The sequence below is a fragment of the Amphiprion ocellaris genome, chromosome 7 (genome assembly GCF_022539595.1).
Source record: "Amphiprion ocellaris isolate individual 3 ecotype Okinawa chromosome 7, ASM2253959v1, whole genome shotgun sequence".
NCBI lineage: Eukaryota > Metazoa > Chordata > Actinopteri > Pomacentridae > Amphiprion > Amphiprion ocellaris.
In genome coordinates, this window is record NC_072772.1 from 30826465 (window position 1) to 30851956 (window position 25492).

The following is a 25492-nucleotide window of genomic DNA, read 5'->3' on the forward strand; positions in this document are numbered from 1 at the left end:
TGGGTCGAAACAGACAAAACTAAATCACACAAGCATAGAAAAGACCAGTGCTCGCATCTTTTAGCAATTCAGTGGAAATCTGCAGCTGCGTCCTCAACTGCTTTATTCAAAGGAGCTGTCTATCCCAGCATCATAGCATCAAATAATGAATGACAAACTAAATTATGAGAAAAATAAACACTTGAATGATCATAGAAAAGGTACTTAATATGACAGAAACCATGTTTGGGCAATATTTATATGCACTAACATGAAGGGGGCGGGGTTTATATACATACTGCAAGCAGCCAACAGGGGGCAGTAATGACACTTTTGATTTATTCCTGGAAAACTGTCATGTCCGTGTTAATTTAACTTGGTTTAAGAGCATGCTTGCTTGATTGACAGATGTCTCTGCTAATCACAGACAGTTGCTGCTTGTCTCACGTCAGCATCACTTCGTCTCTGCTGACGAAACTTTACATTTTCCACTTCTGTCAAAATGTCAGCCAAGGATAAAATTGAACCTTCAAAACATTCCTCCAATCTGCGGTTGATGTTGGAGGCCCTGCTTAACGCTCCTCTATAGTCGGAGAGAAATACGCGATTGGCTAAAAAGAGGGAGATTGGTGGCCGCCGTTATAATGCCCTTTTGAGTCCGGAGTGAGATTAAGGGAAAGGTTTTCCTTTGAGACTCGCAAGATAAAGAGTTCGTCACTCCCGATGCCCTGGAGAGACTCTGCAGAAAAGATTAGGTTCATGTGCCACTCAATTATCTGTTCCCTTAAAGCGTTCTCTTTGAGGATGCAATTATACAGAATGGATGTGAGTGTTGGACACTGTGATGCAGGGCTGGCCACTGGTGCAGCTTTCAATTTGGTCAGTTTAATAGATCACATATGTCTTGGCAGTGTTTTTATTTTCACTCAGCAGACAAGAGTCATATTCTTTACGGAAAAAATGAGGGGGGACAGCATGCACAGCGAGAGGGACGCTTTGCATTTCCATCTGTTTGATTAATTTGCGCCATTTTTCTGTCACCTTCCGAAAAAGCTGGTCGGACGTTGTTGTTTTGTGATGCTGCTGTTACTGCTGCTGCCGTGGCCTAAACTCTCCGGTCTTTATGGAGAGGTTTAACTGTACGCTGCCTCCCGCTTTCACCAGATCAGGTTTCTACTGTTCCCCACCGCTGAATCTCCCTCAGGCCCAGCTGCCTGGCAAAGCATTCATGATTAAATGTGAGACACGAGCCGTCCTGCCAAGAGAAAGCAGGGAGGAGGGGGCTGCCGCTGCTGGCTTTAGGACGACCACAGTTTGGAATTTCTTCGCTGTTTGTCATACACTGGGAGAAAAATGAAAGCAGATGTAGGAGCGAAAGGAGGAGGGGGGGGAGAGGAAAGAGAGGGGAGAGAGAGGGAGGCAATCATCAAAGACAAGAGGTCTCTCAGGCAATAGATACTGTAGGAATAAATCTAAAGCAATACTTATAAAGCCATATATGCTGCATGCAGAGTAACCGGCCAAGTGGGGCTTTAACTACACAAACATTTCTCACGAGGCACAAACAATCTTATTGGCTCTGATAAACCACAGTGGGCGGGGCCAGAGAACGAGCCAAGTTACTTTAAAGCTTTCCCCTAATATAATAATTACATGGGGAAGAGGAGGAATTAATATTCTTTTTACTGGCAATGAATGAGATGAATGTGGGCAATGTGAGGAGGATTGCTCCGACTCATGAAGCCACGGTGTTTATTTAGGCTCTTTAAGTGCAGTATTTTATTTATTTTACTGCTCTCAAGGACTTCAGAATAAAAGCTTTTGTACACAAAAGATCAAAAATATCTCTTTTTATTAATTTAGCCCGACGAAAGACCCAATTGATGTGATGGACACTCTGTGGGATTTTTTGTTTTGCTTTGTTTTCGGCATCATTTCCAGCCATTTTGAAACGGCAGCTTCCCCTAACAAAGCTTTAATAAAGCCACAGCGTGCCGCTTGCCAAGCACCAAATGGCAAACTGGCAGCATTAGTCACTGCATGGTTAGCACAGTCAAACATTTAGCCGATAAAGAGGCATTTCTTTAAGTAATAGGAGACATGAGAAGCTGTTTTTCTCAGAAATTGATGGAGACCAAAACCAAATTTAAAGATGATGTGCAATTAGATTCATCAGGTGGCCAAAAACACAATGAATATGGAGTTTTTTCACTCTAAAGCAGCCAAAAAATACATTTTCCACCTGATTTTAGTCCAAAATTGCATTAGTTTCAAGGTAAGCATGTCCTTTCCTGCGAACTTTTGTACCAAACCGCAACCTTCAGCAATAGCAGATGAGGTCGCTAATAAATGTGATGGAAAATATACACAATTTCATTTCACTTTTGAGACAGAATTTCTTCTTTATTTTGTCAGTGTAACTGGTTAATGACTCACCTACTGGGGCTTAAATCAACACATGGTGATAATTCTTACCTCCAGAGTCTCTAATAAAAGAAAAAAAAGCAGCGCTAATTAACAAACTAGAACTAGCAGCAGGAGCCTGGAGGGGAGGAGCTGAGAGTTGTTGAGGGCAAATTAGTCTCACCTGGTTTCACTTCCTTCTGCTCTATTTCAAATTGTGCTTTTCAGCCGCTCTCTGTTGCTTTCGGTGGCTTTTTTTTGTTTTTTTTGTCACGCACTGACAATCGCAACTTAACACTGAATTCAGTTTTTCAATTTTCAATGAAAACATCTCGTCCTCCTCACGCTGTTTTCTCCGTTGTTGAGGCGACTGTCACACAAAAGCATAAAGAGAAAACGTTTCAAGCTTTTCTAATAATTAACATAAATCAGGAGCAGCTGGTTTCCTGCATGAACATGCAGAGGCAGGTTTAGTCTGTTTTATCCATAAAAACAGGTGAGCAGGCGACGGGTGAGTGTTACGTGAAGTTTTTGTGGAGTCAAACTCAACATCTATGTGAAGCTAAAAGCTGAAAGAAGATGATTGTTGCAGGAATTCTGATTATTTGAACACATTTTCAACAGCCTCTACCTCCAGGAGTTGAGCTTCTGGCCTCATCTGACTGCTGCATTATGTCATGTGAGTCTGCCTTTGTATGCCCTTCTTTGGCTTTTACTGATTGTTGGTTTCATTTCTGCTCCGGTTTAATGATTTTAGAGTCCTTTCTTACGATTCTCTTCTTTTTTGCTTAAACACAATCAATGCTCCGTTGAAAGAAGGCCTTTCAAAACTTTAACCGCAGAGGCCTTGAGTGAAAATTTTAATTTTCTGCTCCAGCTTTGTCCCGATTTATGAAATCTGTTGCAGCTGTGTTCGATCATTCTCCGTGTGAATATGGAGACATTCAAAGCTGATAATCAGCGTCTTTTGTCAGAAGAATTGAGGCTCGCGGTGCCAGGAATGTAGCTGTTACTAGCGTGAGTGTGAGGCGGGAAACAATGCGGAGGTGATAGTCAGCATTGTTGCTATAGGAGGAGACAATGGACAGTTTTACCTTAATGTTGAATTTAACAGCAGTTATCTTCCACTGTACCAACTGTTAATGCAATTAAGGATTGTTTACTGTCATAAAATCTCATGTCTAAGTCACATACACTGTTTAAACACTACTTTTCTATATATTTACCCAGGATGTTTGGTTAGGAAGCATTCTGGATGGAAAAAAAATCTGTAAATTAAAGTAAAACTGAACTCCAGACCCGATACAGTCTTTTTACATCCCTGCTAGAAAAGATCTCATGCTGTCCTGGAAGTAAAATGCTTTTCTTTCTCTTCTGCTTTTAATGTTGCGGTTTTGTCTTTTAAAAGTTCACAAGTAAACTGGAAAAACTTACATTTTCTTGCTGTTTTTCAGATTATTAATACAGAATTGGTCATTGGTGGAGCTTCTGCAAGCACAGAATTTGATATGCAGTAATTCTTTTTAGAACTAAAATAGATCCATTGCATTTGTCGTTGGTTTATGATGTTTCGATGAAAGAATGGAGGTTTTATGGTTTATACAAACATTTATTTTCTGCTATTAGAATGAAAATCATTTGGTTGCAAGAATCAAATATGGCAAGTTGTCGTATATGATGTATATTTTTGTCTTGTTATTTTCTAGTAGAAGTTTTACTAATACTTCGGTGTGAGTTACTATATTTGTGATTTTGTGATACATTTTAGGTAAATACCCATCCATCCATCCATTATCTATACACTGCTTAATCCTCACTAGGGTCATGGGGGGGCTGGAGCCTATCCCAGCTGACTCGGGCGAAGGCAGGGGACACCCTAGACAGGTCACCAGTCTGTCGCAGGGCTACATACAGAGACAAACAATCACTCTCACATTCACACCTACGGGCAATTTAGAATAATCAATTAACCTCAGCATATTTTTGGACTGTGGGAGGAAGCCGGAGTACCCGGAGAAAACCCACGCATGCACAGGGAGAACATGCAAACTCCATGCAGAAAGATCCCGGGAAAGCCGGGACGCGAACCAGGGATCTTCTAGCTGCAAGGCGAAAGTGCTAACCACTACACCACTGTGCAGCCCTAGGTAAATACCAATCACATATTATTATTTATCCATTGTTTATGATGCTTGGACAGAAAAAGTGAGGTTTTATGATGTAAACATATATGCATTTTCTATTATTAGGGAGAAAATGATTTGGCTGCACGAACAGATTCTGACAGAGGTTGCCTTATAGTGTAGGTTTTTTTTCTTCTTTTCATTTTTTGGAAGACTTTTTCTACTAGTATTTGGTTAATTTCAAGTGTAGGTGACTAAATTTGTAATTCTGTGATCTATTTTGGGTAAATGCTCATCGTATATTACTATTTATCTATAGTTTATGATGTTTAGCTGGAAAAATTGTGGTTTTACGATGTATACATGCATATTCTATTATTAGGGTGGAAATTATATAGCAGTAAGAATAGAATATGACAGAGGTTGTCTTATGATATATATGTTTTTTTAGAAGACTTTATTCCAACTAGTGTTTGGTTAATTTCAAGTGCAGATGACTTTATTTGCTAATTTGTCTTTTTTGGGGATTGTTTGTCCATGATTTATAAGGTTTAGATTGGAAAATGGCGATTTTCTGATGTATATACATGTATTTTCTGTTTCTAGGGGGTAAATCATTTGGTTGCAAGAGCAGAATAATGTCGAGGTTGTCTTATGATGTATATTTTCTTCTTTTCATTTTCAAGCAGATTTTTTTTCTACTTGTATTTGGTCAATTTCAAGTGTGGGTGACTATACTTGTTATTTTGTGATTCATTTTGGGTGAGTGGACCTCACATATTGCTATTTATCTGTGGTTTATGCTGTTTGGATGGAAAAATTGAGGTTTTCTGATATACTGTATACTTTCTATTGCATATTTTGGTTGTAGCAAGAACAGAATACAACAGAGGTCTTCTGATGTTTCTTTTCTTATCATGACTTCTTTTTTTGAGTAGGCTTTTTGTCAGCTAGTCTTTGGTTAATTTCAGTGACTTCATTTGTCATTTTATTATTTCATATTTTGGGCACCCATCACGCATTACTATTTCTATATGGTTTATGATGTTTAGATGATTGAAAATGTTTAGAAAATTGGGGTTTTATGATCTATACAAACATGTATTTTCTAGAGTTGCAGTGTAAATCATTTGGCTGCAAGAACAGAATATGACAGAGGTGGTCTTATGATGTTTATTTTCTTGCAGTGACTTTTTCTACCAGTATTTGGTTAAAAATTAAGTGACTATTTGTTTTTGTGATTTTTCTTTCTGGGTAAAAGCTCATTAGACGTACTATTTGTCTGTGGCTTATGATGTTTGGAGGTTTTATGACATATACATGCATGCATTTTCTGTTGCATGTGGCATATTTGGGTTGCAGCAAGAACAGAATATGAGAGAAGTTCCCTCATGATGTATGTTTTCTTTTGACTTTTTCTACTAGTATCTGGTTAAATATTAAGTGTGGATGACTATTTTTGATTCCTAGGGAGGTAAATGCTCTTCACGCGTCATATCTGTCTGTGGTTTTTGATGTCTGGATGGATGTTTGGCGGTTTTATGATATATAAATGCATGCATTTTCTCTTGCATGTGGCATATTTGGGTTGCAGCGAGAACAAATTGTAATAGAGGTTGTCTTGTGAAATATGTTTTCTTTTGCTCTGACTTTTCTACCACTATTAATTCTCTGATTGGATGACGTGTATCAGCAGGTTGTTAATCACCATCTGGGTCCTGGTTTGCTCTTTGATTAGGGCCACGTCCACAAATGTCTCAGCAATGCTGAAAAATGCCTCGAGCTCAGTGCATCAGTTTCCTTCTGCTGCGATTCAGCATTAGAAGTAATGCATTTTTAATTCTGAGTGCTGACTTCATCTGTTATTTAGATTTTTTTGGGGTCAGTGCCCATCAGATTCTAAGGATTTCTGAGTCAGTTCTCGCATTTGAGCTGCTTCTGTCACCTGCTCTCATAACAAGCATGGTTGTTTCTATGAAACAAATCCTCAAAGCACCAAGAAAAACACTTTAATCAAAAATCTTTTGGGGTACATTTGACACAGTGGCAGCAGATGCATTTTTTTAAAAAAAACCCGTAGCATTTCGGTTAAGCTGTGTATTGTGTGGTTCGAAATGCATTCTGCAAAAATCAGGTGTCGCCGTTGTGAGGACTTATAGGGAAGAGAGGGCGAGAGGAAGAGGGATTGTTAGACAAAGAGAGGGAACAAGCAGTGCTGTCTGATTGAGGTGTTTGATCCAGGTCATGCTGCGGTTTAATCATTGTAGCTGTGGATAGCCACTGTTGGGGGGCTTGTTTTATAAAGAAGAGATGGTTGTGCAGGCCTCCTCTCCAGGACCTAATTCAATTGAAGAATAAATGAGTTCTGTTGGTAATTTGGAGATAACCTGTGCAGTGGCCAAGCTTAAAGGAAGATAAGAAACGACACAGAAATGAAGACAAGAAAACGAGACAATTTTTCACCCTGCCAATGCCAAATTAAACTTTTCCCCAGTCCTCCTCAAACTTTAATTAAAACACACACTTGCATGCACATTGCACACACAATCACACGCATCCACCTGATAATCCAAGAGGAGTTGTTTGAAAGAGATCAGTAGACGGTGAGCCTAACTGGAGCATACTGTAGCTCCTCCATCCGTCCTCCTTTTGTTAGGATCAATCAGCCAGGTGCGCTCTGAAAGTCGATGGTCCTTTGAGTCGTAAAACACAGACGTGTGTAGTGGAGAGGTTTCTTTCTTTTTTTTTTAAAGGGTCTATTCACTAAAAGCACAAAAACATGTTTTCTCAACTGGCATGTTTCTGTGGAGGTAGTTTGTGGCATCTTTCTCAGATTACTGCTGCAAAACCAACAACCGAAGTGACACTGTGAGTAGTTTTCTCAAAGTATAAAAGCACGAAAAAAGAAAAAAGAATCGCATGAAGAAGTTGACAGCGATGTCAGATATAAGTGGAAAATGTTTAATTTACCTCATCTGTTTTCAGAGGTAGTAGCATAAATTTATAATGCGCTACCTTGACGGAGAAGTGAATGGACACTGCATGTAAAGTAAATGGGAATAAAGGCAGCCAAGACAGTAATGGACTGCGCTTTATGAACAAACTGAAAGAAGAGGCAATGGAGGGGAGGTTGGATGTAAAATACAAACACAGCATACTGGAAACTGCAAAACTACTACAGTGGCCAAATTTGTGTGAATCATGGTCTTAAAATTTGCAGGACGACGGAAACTTTGGCTCAAATGTTCAGTAATTAACATAAAAAAGCTGTCAGATGACAGACACTAGTGCACACTTACTGGTAATATAATATGTTTAAATCTGGGACAGATTTATTTTTATTGTATTCAACTGTTTCCTCATAAACAAGATGAAAGAAGAGGCAGTGGAGGGCATGCTGGATGTAAAACACAAAAATATAAACTAAATGTGGCTGGAAACACAACATACTGGAAACACAATCGGCAAAACCATCATCATGTGACAGTAAAATCTGCAGTATTTCAGAAATTTTAGCTCAAATGTTCAGCCAATAAGACAAAAAAGCTCTCAGATTGGGCACAACAGTTGCATTCGTCCACAAAGACAGCAGACAATCAACACTCGTAACATAATATGTAAATGTTTAAATCTGGTAGCGATTTTATTTTTCTATTCAACTGTTATACAAGCTAATAGTGGCTGGAAACACAATCTGCAAAATTGCCATCAAATTTGTGTGAATCACGCTATCAAAATTTGTAGTACGACATAAATTTTCACTCAAATGTTCAGTAAATAACAGAAAAAAAGCTCTCAGATTGGGTTCAACAGTGGAATCTGTCCACAAACTGGAAAAACACACGATCAACACTCCAAACAGATGACAGTCGATAGCGCACACTCACTGGTAATGTAAGTTAATGTGACAGCAGCCGTTTGGCCATGAGTTACACCGCTTGTGTGCCACAGTGTGATTTTGACTGAGGTTTCAATTTGTTTTTTGATTGGTGCTACATTTCCGAGGCATTGTTGCATCTTTTTGCCGGCTCACTATGAGATCAAGGCCCCTTAAAGGCGGAAAAAATCTGACTCAAACTGGGACAGCAGCTTTCCTTCATCTTTAACAAGCCTATTTATATAGTCATTACAATCACAAAAACACATTTTCGAACCTCCCAACCTCAAACCAAATATTCATCTAGGCTGAATGGATCATCTGTGCATCTGGTTTTTTGAAACAAGCTGCCCACCGGGGTCCTCGCTTCCAGTCCTCCTTGAAATTACACTGTTGCAGCTCGACTGAAACCGAACAAAGAAACATTTGGAGGTAAATGGCTCCACGAACCTCCACATGGTAGCACTTTGTGGATGGGACCATTTAGTAACTTGTCTACAGAGCAGTTTCCCTCGTTTCCCACATGGTTACCAGGCAGAGACCCACTTTTTTGAAGCCGTGTTTGTCATCTTCTCTCACGTTGTAGTGCGATGGGGTCACTCTGATGTGCAATTAATGCAGCGTCGAGGCAGAACAACATGCACGACGTGTATGAGCTTTAGCATGTGTTTAAAAGATTTAAGCCTGGCTGCTTGGTTTCATGTTGTGGTTTGCATGAATTTGTAATCCAGATACTAAAACCTGCTGGTTAAAATGGCAGATTTTTTTTCAATTTGCCCATGCAGCATTACAAATAAAGCATATTTGGAGTGAAATATGAAGCCGTGATGTGGAGAATTGCCACACGAGTGAGTCTTCCTTCACTTTTGATGAACTTGACTGAACCGTCAGTGTAGGGTTAAGGCTAGATGTGTTTGCTTTGGATTGTGGGATGAATTGTGTGTGTGTGGGTCTGTGTGTGTGTGCGCGTTTCCTTGGCTCTTAGAGAATAATAAAGTATGTTTTTACTGGGTCGTGTTGACATCTTTTATTTTTTCTTCGTCTTTCTTTCCCTTTTGCCACAATGGAGCGGTTTCCAAAAGCAACAAACTGAACCCAACGAATGCAAATATGAAAATGTTTAAACCTTGTAGAGATTTTTTTTTTTAACTGTTTGCTCGTGCTTATTTTTGAAACTTAACTGCATTTATATCTAAACAATAACAGATCGACCCCGTGTTTTTGTGCTCAGATTTCTGCTCAGCCAGAGGTAATTGCAACAGCGATTTAGACGAAGAAAAAAAACAGCATCTTTCTGCAACGGCACTGATTTTTGTTTCCAAAGACAAATTTCACTGTAGGGTCTTTATTTTTTTCTCTGTCTCCTTCTTCTTCTCTCCATGCTCTTTTCTCCTCGCTGATTTCCCACCGCCAATAATTTTCAGCGACCGCAGCGGAGTCTTGAGATTCCACCGGCAGTATTTAGTGGTGGAAGTAAGTAGCTTCAGCAGCTCGATGAGATGCCTTTGAAACTGTGGTGTCTGTCTAAGCGCTGTGTGCTCAGAGCGGAGCTGCACCCAGCTGGGGTTGAGGAGGTGATGGTATGTGTGCAGAATCACAATAGTCACCCCTGTTACGTGGTCTGGAGCAGATCTGAGTTCAGGCAGCTTCTGTGAGCGAGAGGTAGAGTGTTTTTTCTTGTCTGTGGCGAACAGACATTAAACCAGACATGAGAGGGACGGGCCGGGTTTGTATTTATGTTGGCACGCTAGCCTTAAACAATCGTGGAAAATGCGCAAGCTGCACACTGCATCAGAGTAAAAATACCAAATTTTCTGGGCAGATTTCTCCTTTTAAATTCCATCTCAGTTTCAGGAGACTTGAAACCCCTATTGAGATTACACTGTGATTGTTTTTGGCCGACCTTCATGGCAGAAATCTCAAATAGCTCCCCTCCTCGTCGGCCGTATTAGCCATCACATCGTGGTTTGCAGTGACGGGTCATATTAGTCTCGGTGGTCATTCTCTGCTGCGTCAGCATAGTTTTAAAACGGCTGTAACAGACCCCAGTCGAGTATTACAACCTGTCAGATACACTTGTGCTCCTTTCCTCATATCACAGCGCAGACTTCAGCTTCATGTGGGGTTTTAACTTTCGCAACGGTTTGGCGACAGAAATGTATTTTCTGAGCGGTGGAGGTGGGGGGATTGTTGAGATCCCGAGAATCCCCTGTGTGAATTTTAAGGGGTTTATTTCCACTTGGAAAATTCAGTATGCACCCATACGGTGTTATTCTCTTTAGCTTCCTCCTCAGTGGGAGCAACGAATCCAGGATGAAAGCGTTTCATCCATCCATCGATTGCTCCTTCCGCTAAGAGTGCCACATCATGTTTTCACTGAAGTGTTTGCCTGAAATCTCAAGTGCTGCAGAAGCAGCCAATTGCAGAGTCCTTATAGCAACCTGACTCTCCATAAACCACAATGTACTGCACATTAGTGCCAGTCTGTGGAATCTGCATTCCAGTCAAGCAGCAGGGAGGCTGTGTCTCCCAATGAAATTGTTCTGGCTCACTTACAGCCTTTATATTTACCGCATATTGATTGATTTTCCACATACAGCCGCATGTGCGTATGGACAAGAGGTCTCAAAGCCTCAGCCTTCTTTGAAAATCACCAGCTGAGATGGCTCATTTCCTCCACTTTTACCCTGAGATTATATACAGTATGCCATGGCGTACGCTTCTTATTTACACAGACAGAAGCTCCAGCATGTGATGTCATCTTACAGCCACATACTGCTTCATCAGCAGGCAGAAACATGTTGATTTTCTTGGCAGAGAGCATATTTTTAGATATTTTTTTTTTCTCCCTGTAACTCACACTGAGTTGAATTCTGTGAGCTGCTTCACTTAGTCAAGCAGAAAAATGTTTCCAGAGACTCCAAACACAACAAATCGGGGGTGTAAAATGTCAGTCTTGTAATATCTGTTTTGATAACTATTCTGGATCAAGTGAATGAAGCATTAATTATGAAATTCAATGACATTTATCATTACAAGGCGATTGAGTTCATGTGTTTGCTTTATTTATTTCGAGTAAGCAATCTATATTTACCATTAGTTTTTGCCAAATAGCTAACTAACCAACAACAAAACCACCAACTGACATGAAATTATCACTCACTCCGAGCATTAGCTGCTACTTCATGCGCTTGCTATGCAAATCAAATGTCTTTTATGAGGCTGTAATGCTTATTTTACATATTAACTAAGCTAATAATCAGACATCTGAATCCCACCTAGTTTCCTTGTTGTTGAGTGCGTTCTGTCCTCTGAAAGCCTCCCCGCTTTTCTGCACCGAATTAAGCTTCCGCACAGATAACAGATAATGTACAATTCCTAAAATATAAATGGGGTGAAGTGAGGGTTCTTCCAGTTCTACATCATTAATATGCTAGATTGCAGTCGGGCCTGTGAATAATTTGAGGAAATATGTTACATTCCATTTCTTGTGCTGCTTCCAGAGCCTTTATGAGCTTTTGTGAAGATGCTATTTTTGTTCGTTAAATGAGGATCAGACATCCGTTTGGCTCGGGAAAGCCATCACTTCAGAACAGATTTTCTTGACTTCTAAATCAAACATGGAAGAGGATCAGCGGTCGGGTCTTATCATATTTAAAGACACGTTTGTTTACTTCTGCCTCTAAACTGATGAAGACAGACAAGATGGTTATCTCCACGATGGTCATCTCTCGAGTCTTCCAAGGAGCCGAGGAGCTTTTGTCTGTTTGGTCTTTACTTTCCTGAAAAAGTTGGAGAAAGTCGTAGCCGGAGGGCATGTTTTGTCGACAGGTTGCTTAGTCAATCCAGTTTTTCCTCTGGAGTTAAGTTTGAGTTGTGGATCATGTCTTTACCAATTCTAATTGAGGTTGCTCTCTTTTGAAGCATTTCTTACATTATGTATGACGTACGCAGCACAAACAGTAATAACAGGTTGAAGATGGCAAAATAAAAGTCTTACCCAAAATAATTGAATAAATATTAAATCTTTTAAACATGTGGCTGCATAATATTCTGGAAATCTTAACCACAGGAGGAGACATACCTTCTGTTATTGTGTTTAGAAATTCTCTGAGGTCTGTCGCCACTTCGTACATAATCAATCACAACATTTAGACGATTTGTAATTAAAAATGCGATGAACTTGTTGGCTTTATGTGTAGACAATAACGCTATCAACAATTCATCTGCCGCTGCTATGAAGACTATCGGATTAGTGTCAGGTTTATGAACAAGTATTGTTAATCACCATATATTATTAAAAGAGGATCTGCACCAGGATGATTCATTTCATTATCTGACATCCAAGGGCAGTTATTGAATGTCACAGCTCAGGTTTACACAGAAAACTGATGGTGGCAATCTTCAGATTTCCGCTATTTTATTTATCGTCTCAGTGACCACATGTTTACTTTTTGGGCACATAAAACCGAATCCATCCAATCTGCAGCAGAGATAGAGGGCAAACTGTCTCCGCTGAACCTGAAAATTCCCAAGATGTCTGCTGTTCCTTATCAGTCGTGACGTACAAGTAGCCTCATTTACTCTGAGTGTTATGGGTACTTTGTTAATTGTGTTAATGGGTAGATAAAATTCCAAAAAGGCTCCACGAATGCTTAGCACAAAGGCAAATAATAACCCATTTAAAGGTAAAAAGAACAGCTGATGACAGATACCCGGAGAAAAAGACTCAGCGGAGCGAAAATGAAAAATTAAAATGTCAGATGGGAGAGAGGTGCTTTTCAAATGAATATTGAAGAGTGGATTCATATTCCTGCGCTGGATTTCTGAGGTCTGCAAGCGTGTAGAAAGGAATCAATGGTAATTTTCCAGAGAGAACACAAACAGCCCAGTCTAGGAATATAAATATATTGTATTTCTGATCTAACACTCCATCCCACAGTGGTTATTTGAATACATTTGAGTGTGTACGGTGCTCGAGATGAAACACTTGCTTAGCAGCGAGGCCAGCAAAAAAGGGGGCCGGCCTTTGGGATGGGATCTGCAGGCTTCCTGGCCAAGTGTTGCTAAATTGAAAACCTCCTCTCGAACATATCCACACCGACTGGGTCCGTTGCTCTGTCAGCTTTTAACCAGGCGAAGGAAATTACAGCCGTGACCTCATGCCGTTTTGCCGGCGAGAGACAGTGAGAAGTAATTTTGCTTACACAGAGAAGAAGAAGGTAGGCGAGGTGGAGGACGAGGGGCTGCAGATGTGTATGAGCACTGCGGATTCCCTCCAGTTTAGAGCCGGGAGCAGGCAATAAATTAACATTCAACACATAGAGGAGTTCAGCTGGGGCATGAAAGGGCTTCGAGAGGGAGAGAGTGCCTGTTAAAGCAGACTGGGAGCTCCTATCGCCAGCGCTGCATGGCCAGCTCCTTCCAGAGGCTTGTTTTCATATAAGTGACGATGCACAGCAGAGTTATGGTGTAACTATGCACATCAAATCCCCTCATATCTCCAAGAAAGAAAAAAACCCAACAGCCGCCTATTGCACAGTCTGTACATAACATTGCTATATGTTTCTGTAGCATATATATTTTATTTGTAATTAAAGTGCTGGACCAGTGGACAGAATGGATGGATAAGTTACGTTGCTTTAAAAATAAGCTATTACATCTTGACAGCAGCTAGCGGCTCCTGAAGTTAATAAATGAACGCAATTCACTTCCTGGAGCGATGTTGCGGCTTATTCCCCCATTAGGAGGCAGTGGTCCACCCATTCCAATCATTCTTTAATTAGAACTGTTGTTATTTGGGCTGTCACAGGAGGTAATACCTCATGACAGCATCAGCATCAGCCTGGCATCCTGCAATCTCACATTCACTGACAGGGAGCTTTGGTGCCGCTTGTCGCCGCTTCATCTACCTCACCGGACTCAGCGGTGCACCAGACACCTCCAGCTGATGTGTGTGTGTGCGGTTGCTTGGAGATCTCGACGTGCCGGCTTTGCGTGTCGTCTGTTTAAGCGTGGAAACATGCTAAGTGTGGTTTTTTTTTCTTGTTTTTTTTATTATTGAAACCTGGTGATTACTTTCCCAGATTGCCTTAACGTGCCATTGAGTCACAAAATGTTTACACAGGAATGGGAGAGGCTATAAAGTGAAGCAGAATGGCTCAGCGGGCATTTATTGAGCCGTGCAGTGACATCCACTCATTACTCTATTTGGTCCTCAACCGCAAGTGCGAAGACAAGAAATGTAAACAACACAAACTAGCAAGAATGATAAAATAAAATCGGCTATTGTTGAGTTACGTTTTAGCCTCAGTTTAGGTGTTTCTTTTGTTGCTTTGCTCTGCAGGTGCAAGGTACTTAAGCTCATAATGGGCCTAGTTTGAGCCCATGTGTTAACAATCAATCACCATCATCAGGTCTGAGAGGTGGCAACCGATTATTGTGGTCGATATTTGGCATTTTAACAATTATTGGTATCTCTATTTTTAGTGGTCGATTATTGATAAATGATGCAGCCTCCTCTCTCTGTCTGCAGTCAAGCAGAAAAAGCTGAACAAGAAAGCCAAGCCATTGCCACAAACCAGGAAACTAGCTCTCTCAGTTGCTAATGCTATGCTAACAGCTAGCGGCTAAGCTAGAAGGCAGCCACAGATTAACCTGAAACAATAATTAATAAAGCTTTAAGATCTGGACCTCAGTGGCCAATGAAAGTGATAGAATGGTGAAATATTAAGAAAACAGAAGAAAGATTTCAACATTTTGGGACGAGGTCAGAGCTACATGTGAGAAGAGGATTTCAAAAAGAGTTTCATTGGACCTTAAGTTGTTTCTACTTGGTCTGTATAAGATATATAAAAATGAACAAATATTAATCACCCTCAACTTTCTAAATGCTAGAAAATTAATATCTCCATTCTGGAAAAACACTCACAGACCGACTATTACACACTAGATAATATTAATGATGTCAAACCTTCCACTAGAAAATCCTACTGAGGAGTAACTTTGAAACCATGCAGATTTAGTAAAGAATATGTCTGAAAGACTCACTTAGAATAACAAATACTATTTATGATCTATTAGTTGAGAGGAGCAGTTCACAGTTTATTACTTTCTTCCATTCGTTCTTGTCACTATTTTCTGTATTTGTTGAAAAAGAATAAAGATATTGTTTGGGGCAATAGAAGAAATCAGTAACAGTAAATGTACCTGCAGGAGACAGACTGATGAATCTCAGTGGATCGCACATAAACAGAGGAGATAATTTAATCACTCCTGTTTCTATTTTACATATTCACTTACAGTCACATTATTAATGAAGAAGCCTAGTTATGCATGCCAGGTTCTCTGTTGTCACATGGTGTTAAAACTTTACATTTAATTTGTATCAGTCATCAGCCTTTCTTGATCGTTAATAATAATAGGTACCGGGCCTAAAAAACCCATACCCATCGATCGCTAGTATGAATCTAGGTGAAATGGGATGCAGACCTCTCCAGAGGGTAAACTACTGTGGAAAAAAGAGGATGACATCAGGAACCTCCGGCTCCCAAAGGAGAGGAGCTCTGGAAACATTGAACTTTAACGAGATTACCAACTCGGGGAGGGGTAGGAGACGGAGACGAAACAGCATGTACCGCTCGTAGCTGGCAGCATGAAATACAGATTTATGAACTCCATTAAACCACATTTTGTTCACTTTATTGGGCCTGCAGCATTTACCCAATGTGGAAAAAGTTGAGGAAAGAAAAAGAAAATGTCCTCCAGATAAATTACTAACAGCCTGGGCATTTGCTTCCACATAAGGTAGCTGTACAACTCATGAATAGAGACATAAATGCAACTAGTTACCTTGACTGTTTCACTGTGCCGGTCGACTGGCAGTTGGTGCAAGCCAAGGTAGAGAAACCAGTCAGTGTGGTCTTTGGAACAGGTGGCCGTCTCAGACTGGCATTTGTGGTGTGGAGCTGGCACGGGTTAGTAGCCAGACTCTCAATCTGTCCACTTGAAAACTCCCCAGTATTGCTGGAAAGTATTATGGCCCCTGTGGAGGAGATAGCAATTACAATTTCTGATGGGAGAGAGCGCCAGCGCCAGGAGCCACATCCATTCTTGGAATATGATCAGACCTATGCCTGGAACATTTTTACAAAACACCACTACACAAATGTCCTCTTCATACCACCAGTGTGATGCCTCATAGTTTCCGGGCCTTCGTGTTTTTAGTGTCTTCTTGTCAGATTGCCAGGGGTGACTTTACATTTAAAGACATCATTAAGCCGTGAATTGTCTTCCCTTATGCCACTGTTTGATGATCCACACTGGGCCTCAGCAGGTACATGGCAGTGATCCACCTAAAAGAAAAAAAAAAAAAAAAAAAAAGCTGCCCCCATTTAAATCCCGCATTGCTGCATTCTGTGACAAATTGGATTTGGAGTGGGCAAAGCCTGCTCCAGCTGGAAAATGCTCACCTTTTGACCTCCTACCTGAACTCTTCCTGCTCTGGTATGTGTGACTAACGTGTTCTATGGGAGGCGGGTAACTCTAGAGCCCACATGTTTTGGCTATTGAGTACAGCTGGTGTTTGAGATTACACTGTTTTCACGCGTTTTGGGCATTTTCAGATGGTGAATCGCTGTGTCACTGCATGTAGTTCACATTCACTCCACCCCCCTCCTCCAAAAAAAACGGGCCCACAAGCTGCAGTGAGAATGTAATCAATTTTCAGGCCACAGCTTCAGCTCATCAGTGGCTTTTGCTCCATAAAAACGCTGCCAGATCTTCTCTAAGTAGTAACCGCCCTCCTGTTGGAAGCATTAGAAGCTGTAGCTCTGCCTGAGCGATGAATATGTAATCATCGCATGCAAAGCACTCATTCACTGTGTCCCTCCACCCCAAATCCAATGACACCTCTGGCTAGCTGCACAACCTGCCGGGTGGAGGTTGCTCTCAGCCAATGACGCCTTTCTTGACGGATTGTCGGGGAAATTTGATTCTCTGTGAGTCGCGCAACGCCACAAAGCCTCTCAAAGCCGACGGAGGGCTGCGTGTCATCTCTGTTCTCCAGGATCAGAGGGAAAAACAACAATAGCACATACGTCTGGTGCAGCTCAATGAACTCTGGGGAGTAGAGATGACAGGGATGAAGGTCGCCGCCACCTCGGAGGGAGCCGCGGCCACAACAAGCAACAAGGTCGAGTTTATCAGTTTGAATGTGCCACAGTGGTGGAATGACAGCACGGCGCGAGCTTCTGCATGGATGGGTGCTCCACGCTTATTGAAAATCAATAACAATCTTTCGGTGGCAGCTGCAACCATATTTGAACAACACACTTTACTCAATAGAGTCTGGTCGGATTTTTTTATGCAGGTTTTCCACTTGTGAGGAATCAAAGGAGGTCAAAGTGTTGTTTACACTTTACAGCTGTTCTTTGGTGTTTGGATTTTAGGGTCACGTCGATGATGAGGGGTCATATTTTTCACTTTTGAACTTGTTTTACCTTCTAAAAGTGCAGATTCTTCACTGAAATCACAGCTGTAACATAAATGTTAATAAAGTCTAATGATTAATGACTTTAGCAGCCAAATACAGACAGAACTGTGCAGCTCTACTGATCTGTTGAGTCTATTTTTGCTTATTATTTTTTGTTTTAATGGCCTGCATATTTGCTGTACTGAATAATTGCGTTATCAGGGTTATTTACACTTTACAGCTGTTCCTCGGTGTTTGGATTTTGGGGTCACGTCGATGATGAGGGGTCATATTTTTCATTTTTGAACTTGTTTTACCTTCTAAAAGTGCAGATTCTTCCCTGAAATCACAACTATAACAGAAATGTTAATAAAATCTAATGATTAATAAATGAAGTTAGCAGCCAATCACAGATACGATTCTGCTGCTCTACTGCTGTTTTTAGGCTATTTTTGCTGATTATTTTGGTGTTAATGGTCTGCACATTTACTGTACTGAATTATTGTAGTATCAGGGTTATTTATACTTTACAGGTGTTCTTTGGACTTTGGGGTCACATTGATGACAAGGGTAGTATTTTGCATTTTACCTGGTTTTGCCTTCTCATCAGTGCAGACTCTTTACTGAAATCATAATCCATATCTTTGATGGTAATAGTCAAACATTAATGAAGTTAGCAGCCAATTACAAACAGAACTCTGCTGCTCTACTGATCTGTTTAGTCTATTTTTGCTTATTATTTAGATTTTAATGGTCTGCACATTTACTGTACTGAATAATTCTGGCATCAGGGTTATTTATACAGGTGTTCTTTGGTGTTTGGATTTTGGTGTCACATCGATGATAAGAGGTCGTATTTTTCAGTTTTGCTGTGCTTTACCTTCTAAAAGTGCAGCAGATTCTTTACTGAACCTACAATTAATATCTTTAATTATAATAGAGTGAAACAATAATGAAGTTAGCAGACAAGATTCTGCTGCTCTACTGACCTTGTTAGTCTATGTTTGCTCATTATTTTAGTTGCAATGGTCTTCACGTTTACTGCACTGAATAATTCTGGTATTAAACCCAATACAGGCACAAGTTTTCATTAAAAAACGTTCTGCTAAGTTTCTGGTAGAGTTTTCTTTCTCTGCTACTCCTAAATTGATAGATTTTAGTGTCACATCAATGATCAGTGATCATATTTCTTGGTTTTACCTTGTTTTGCCTTCTCATCGGCGCAGTCTTTACTGAAATCATAATTAACATCCTTGATGTTAGTAGAGTCAAATGATTAATGAAGTTAGCAGCCAAATACAGACAAAAATTCTGCAGCTGCAGCTTTTTGCTTCTTATTTTGGTTTTATTGCCTGCACTTTTACTGTACTGAATACTTCTGGTATTAAACCCAGTATAGATGCAAGTTTTCATCAAGAAACCCTCTGATAAGTCTTTGTTAGAGTTTTGTTTCTCTGCTACGCCTAGACTTTGGAGTCACATTGATGATAAGTGGACATATTTTGCATTTTAAATTCTTTTTCCTGCTAATGGGTGTTGATCCTTCACTGAAATCATTGTTAATATATTTAATTATAATAGAACCAAATGAACAATTAAGTTAGCACCAATCACAGACAGGATTCTGCCGCTCCGTTGATCTTTTTGGTCTATTTTTGCTTATTATTTTGGTTTCAATGGTTTGTACATTTACTGCACCAAATAATTCTGGTATTAAACCCAGTATAGACACAAGTTTTCATCAAGAAACCCTCTGATAAGTTTCTAGTAGAGTTTTCTTTCTCTGCTACACCTAGATTTTGGTGTTACATTGATGATAAGGGGTCATAGTTTGCATTTTACCTTGCTTTTCCAACAAATAAGTGTTGATCCTTCACTGAAATCATTGTTAATATCTTTAATTATAATAGAATCAAATGAATAATGAAGTTAGCAGCCAAATACAGACAGGATTCTGCTGCTCTGTTGGTCTTTTTAGTCTATTTTTTCTTATTATTTCAGTTTCAATGGCCTGCACATTTATTGTACTGAATAATTCTGGTATTAAACTCAATATTTTCCATCAAGAAACCCTCTGATATCTCTCTGGTAGAGTTTTGTTTCTCTGCTACACCTAAATTGATAGAGATTTTGGTGTTACGTCAATGATAAGGGGTCATATTTTGCATTTTACCTTGTTTTGCCAACTAATAAGTGTACATTCTTTACTGAAATCGTTGTTAATATCTTTAATTATAATGAAGTCAAATGAATAATGAAGTTAGCAGATAATCACAGACAGGATTCTGCTGCTCTGTTGATCTTTTTAGTCTGTTTTTGCTTATTATTTAGATTTTAATGGTGTGCACGTTTATTGTATTGAATAATTCTGTTACTAAACCAAACATAGACACAAGTTTTCAAGAAGAAACCCTCTGATATATCTATGCACGCTAACTACCCAGCACCAACCAGCAGGCAGTCAAAAATCTAGCAGCCAGAGCCAGTCGTTAACGTAGCTCTGTGTCTGGTGAATGTGGAAGCTGCTGCATTAACCAGAGCAACTGTATGAGGTGAAAACATCAAGGCCGTGTCCTCTGGTGGAGTTTTGTTTCTCCGCTGCTACTAAATCGATAGATGTACCTTTTAGAGGAAATGCCACAAAGTGAAAATGCTACTAAAGGTGAAAGCCTTGCATTTAAACATTTACCTAAGTGAAACACTGAGTGAAAATTAAAAGCACGAGCTCAGTGCACCGCCTCGTCTTCTTACATGCAGCACATATTCAAAACAAACCTTAATAGCTGTTTTCATGAACAGAAAGTGCGTCTCCCGTGAAGCCGTGGATCTTTCCTGGAAAGCATTTTGCGATACTGTATGTAAAATTAGTATTTGTACCAAAGTTGTGTTTTTCCTAATGTATAGCTGTGGTTGCACTGCTTCAGTGACTTGCTATGTTTTCCCTCCTTGCCGCGCGTTGAGGCGAGAGGTAGATTTTCCTTTTTCCTGCTAAACAACATGGCACGAATTTGTCTCCTTTGTTTGATGACAGCGCTGAAGGTGAAGATAATGCAGGTTTTTTGGTGCCGGTACCTGCTCTGTTGGAGGCTGTGAAAGCAGGAAGGAGCGAAAATGCTGCATACAGTCACTCGGTCCTAGTGCTTATTACTGTTGGCAACGCGCTGCATGTTGTACAATGAGGACAAAGCCCTTCATGTAGTGCAGCCTCTTGTGTGCAGAGTGGGGATGCTTCCACAGAACTGCACCACGCACATCAGAGAATAGCAACACGTCAGATATTTGAGTCTCGGCTAAAGATTTGAGTCACAGCACAGAAGATGAGCACAGTCAAAGTTTAAGCATAAATATTTGTGAGTGACTCGTGAACGTCTTGCTTGCCAGCTCGACTAAATTTTATTTTTCGACATCTGGACACTTGAACTCTGTATTCTACACTTGCTCTCACAGTCTTCCTGCCCTTGACGAGGAATCAAAGAAGTTCTCTTTTCTCGACAATCCACTTGTTGTCGGTTGGTATGTGGTATGTGGAACTTTTATTTAATGAAACTGACCTTTACGGTTCCAAATTCACAATAATTCCTGTCCTTGAAAGTGCATTCCCCAGCAGTAATGGAGTGATCAAGCAGTAGCGATCTGGTACAGTTCTACTATCTTGCTAGCACTAATTGAATTTGAAGGTGTGCTGTCGGGCCGCACATGGTGCAGAAGGGCTCGGCCTCTCGCTTTTGTGATAAAATTATCCCGGCTCAGCGTTATTGTGCGCAGCATGGGAGTGGCGGTGCTTGCTTACTAATCGTTTTGTTTCACAGTCCACAACATCCTCTGCTGTCCACGACTCTAGCATTTTGCAAATTCGTTTCCACCCAAAACCAAACAGTGCATATATGTGAAGATGGGTGCCTTTTTAATGTAGAAGCCGTGTATGGAAAATTAAAGCTTTAATTTTTGATGAATCCCCAGTTAGAAGCAGACAAAACCCTCGGCAGCGGATGGCTCACCCGACTATATGTGTTAGGAGGTGACAGTGTAAATCCTGTGTGCTGAGCGCCTCAGGCTCCACAACAGGGAAATTGCATTCTGATCCAGTCCACTCCTCTGTGTATTAGTGTTATACAACAGACTATTGTGTCTGGCATTTGCATTAGGGCCATGAAATTCAGCCCAGTGGCTTTCACTATGTAGTGCAATGAGACAACAGTAGGAGTTCCTGCTTATCTGCTCCCATGCTACAGCGAGATCACATTTATGCCCGGTCTTCAAAGCAACTCCACGGTCACTTTCATTGAAATGCATGGCGAGGAGGGGGAGCATGTGTGGCTATAAGAGAGTCTGTTTACTTTCTGTTTGTGTGCAGTGGTTGAGATGACTTTTAGGTAACAGAAGAGAGAAAATTAGATCAGCCACAGCAACCGCGGCAGGACAATCTGATGGACACGATATATAATCGCTGACTTTGAGACGGGTACAAGGTGGGCTAACGTGCTCGCTATTGTGTTGGCTGTATGTGAACTGGTCCTCTGTGTATCCATCATTATGGGCAGTGAATCAAGCGAGCAGGGGCTGTTGAGAAGAGGCCCCCTGGGAGCGAGGCCTTGTCCTGTCACTACCAGGAGGGACGGACAGATAATAATGGAGACATCATGAGGGCAGGAGATAGGCTTTCCTTTTTCAAAGCGCGAGATAGTGAGAATTCGCAGTGACCCATCACAACAGGCTCGCAGCCATTGATTGGTCCCCGGCCTGTCTTAGAAAGGACAGCTTTAACTGCTCTTGTCGGAGAAAACAGATGCCAGTGCTGTTTGCTTTGAGAGAGGGGAAAGAAAGAGCTCCTTTATGCTTCTGAAAGGAAACGACTGTCCTATTTTAGTAATACCTGACATCATCCGGGACACAATGGAGGAAAGCTCACATGGGACCTGCAGTAATTTAAGTTTTCATCTACGTGACAACAGATGAATTACATTCTGATGCGCTCTGATCACATACAGGATCAATTATTGTTTACCACATGTAAAAGCAGGAAATCAACAAGCCCCGATGCAAAGAAGTGACAATGATCTTCTTTTAACGTCTTTAGTTGAAACAGTTATATGTTGACATCAAAAGGTATTTATTTTCCAATATTTCTCCCAGTTTCTCCCTCCGGCGCTGGTCACAGATTACTTATGACAGTGCCTTTAAAAAGCTCCCAGAGACACTTCCAGAGTGTGGCTCTCAAAGGCGCTTCCAAAAATTTAATTGAGGAGATGATGATAGCGCTATGCAGCTCTTAAAAAAATTGTTTGCATCAATATCTCAAGTTTTCCGCTGCAATCCCTGTGCCTTTTGTAAAGTTAATAGCCTTGACTTTATCAACAGAGGTATTGAGCACCGTGCAGAGAGTAACATCAACAATGTGCTGTGTTTACTGGGCTTAGACCTTCATGTCTCCTTCATAAGTCAGTGCAGCTGACAGTAGTAGAATAACTTTTCTGTATTTTGCTCTCAACAGATTTAGGTAAATCGTTTCACTTCCGAAGCCCCACACATTCTTTCTCTGCGATGCCGGAATTTGCTTTTGCATTTGTTACCCCCTGCTGGCAAGGACTTTAAAATATAATAGCTCTTAGGAGTGCATTTGGGTTTGCTGTCAAGTCCAAGCCAATTTAGGCTTCTTTTGGACAGTTGATGAAGTGCACATTAGAAATGCAGCAGCTGCTGAGTGACCACTACAGTGTGGTATTCATGCAGCGCCAGGACAGGCAGGACAATGGCCCCATCCCCGAAATAAGACTCTGAAAATAGTGTTTGGATGTGTTTTATGACAGAAAATGAAGCCTGCCAAATGTTGTGTCAAATGGTTTGTAAAGATTTCTCTCTACACATGTTGCATTTGTCTATTTTTTCGGGTTTGTTTGTTCTTTTTGGATGCATTGCCTGTTTCATTTCGAAACCAGTCGCTGGTCCAAAATTGTGATTTACAGCGAGAACTTCTGCGAAAAACCTCATGATGCCTTCAAGAGCACAGCATGTGACATTAGTGGAGTCTCTTTGTCTTCCCTGTTGCTTTTTTGTGTGCTGCAGCTTTTTTTTCAAGTTCTTCCTAGCAGCATCAATTACTCAAAGAGCACCTACCCTGACACTGTTATTTCTCCTCTTGACTGCAGAGAAGCCGATGGCGCAGGGTCCCCCAGGTGGTGTTATCGGGATCCTTGGAGGTGTCGTCGCCATCGGACTCATCATTGGCGTGGCTGTTACTGTTTTCATGGTCCATCGAAGGCAACAGAAGACCCGCACTGAGACAGATAATGACCTGTGAGTACCGAGCCTCTGCCAGAGAATATTGCAGGGGGCTAGACAGGTGGTAAGATTAGGTGTGCACTCTTGTCAGCCCACCAGAGAAAAACACTTTGAAAGGGCCGAAACACTTCTTTTTTTTTTTTTTTTTTTTAGTCCAGGTAATGTGTTGGGAGACAGAAGAACATGCCGCAAACATGCCACTGCCTTATTTATCCTAGACGCCGATAATCTTGTTTCCTATAGGTCACTTTATGAAAAATAATGTAATTGCACTCATGCTAAAAAAAAAGCAAGTTTATGTTCATTTACTGTAGCAGATAGAATCAATGATTACCATTAAAGCAGCAGCTATTAGGTGGTTGCTTGATTGTAATGTGTCTACTGAGGCCGTTCCCCATTAAAACACTATTGTTTTAATCAGGACTGATTGGAGGAGCATGTGCTGCAGACTCTTCTTGGGAGAGGTTCACCTCTGTTGGATGGTTGTGATATCATCAGGAACTAAAGTAGATTTTCTAGGAGATTGTTGGTCTCGAGGTCAGACTGCTTCTAAATTCCTACTCGGAGGAACAGTTGGGGAGTTATGCAAATACGTTTTCATTTGAAGGAGCAATTAGCGAACGGGGAGTTGAGTTTGGAAACGGGCAAACCTAAAACTCAAATGCAAATTCAGATATTGATCTACGTATCTCGAACCCGATGTGGAGGTGGAACTTGAAGTCTGAATCATGCAAAAGCAATGTCAAAAAGGTCACTTAAACTGAAAAGGTCAGAAAGTCTTTTAGAGTAAAACATGTCTTTTGTTGCATCAATTAATTCAGCCAAATTGTTATTAAAGGCAGATTTAGGAAGCTGGTAGCTCTATTTGCTCCTACAACGCCTCCTCCAGCCAACCAGGTAATTTTGTTCTGCCTCCAAACCAAAGGCCATGACAGTTTTGAACATTGCCAGCTGCTGCCCGTACACAGAGGGGAAATCAGAAGTTGCAGTGGGTGCAGCTGAGACAACAGCAAGCAATGGAGCTGTGAAAATCTAAAGTATCTTTATTTTTGCGTTATTTGAAGTGTTAAGGGTCTCTGCCATCTGTTCAACTACAAATATTAACAAAGTGTCTCCACTAAAGAAGGAAACACGCATTTAAGTTGCGTTCTGCTAATTGCCTTTGTTTGAAACACCTGGCCGCGACGTGTAGCACCACGGTTGCCAGGGTTTCCGTGATGCTCTTGGCTATACTGGATATACAGGATGCAAACCACATTCCCATGGGAAGGATGCCGCTGTGTGCAGGAGCTGGCTGTCCTTCTCGCTGGGAATATTACCAAAACAACAGAGGCCGGGGGTGTGCAGAGTCTGGCAGAG

The 25492-nt window shown here is 40.9% G+C and overlaps 1 protein-coding gene across 9 annotated transcripts in view; it reads left to right on the forward strand.

The window, feature by feature from the left end:
• nectin1b (nectin cell adhesion molecule 1b) overlaps window positions 1–25492 on the forward strand; it is a 156236-nt gene that overhangs the window by 94680 nt on the left and 36064 nt on the right. For all 9 annotated transcript variants that reach the window (XM_055012429.1, XM_055012430.1, XM_035952909.2 and 6 more), the window contains exon 6: window positions 24001–24148. In XM_055012429.1, coding sequence (XP_054868404.1) covers window positions 24001–24148 — 148 coding nt within the window. The remainder of the gene's footprint in view (window positions 1–24000; window positions 24149–25492) is intronic.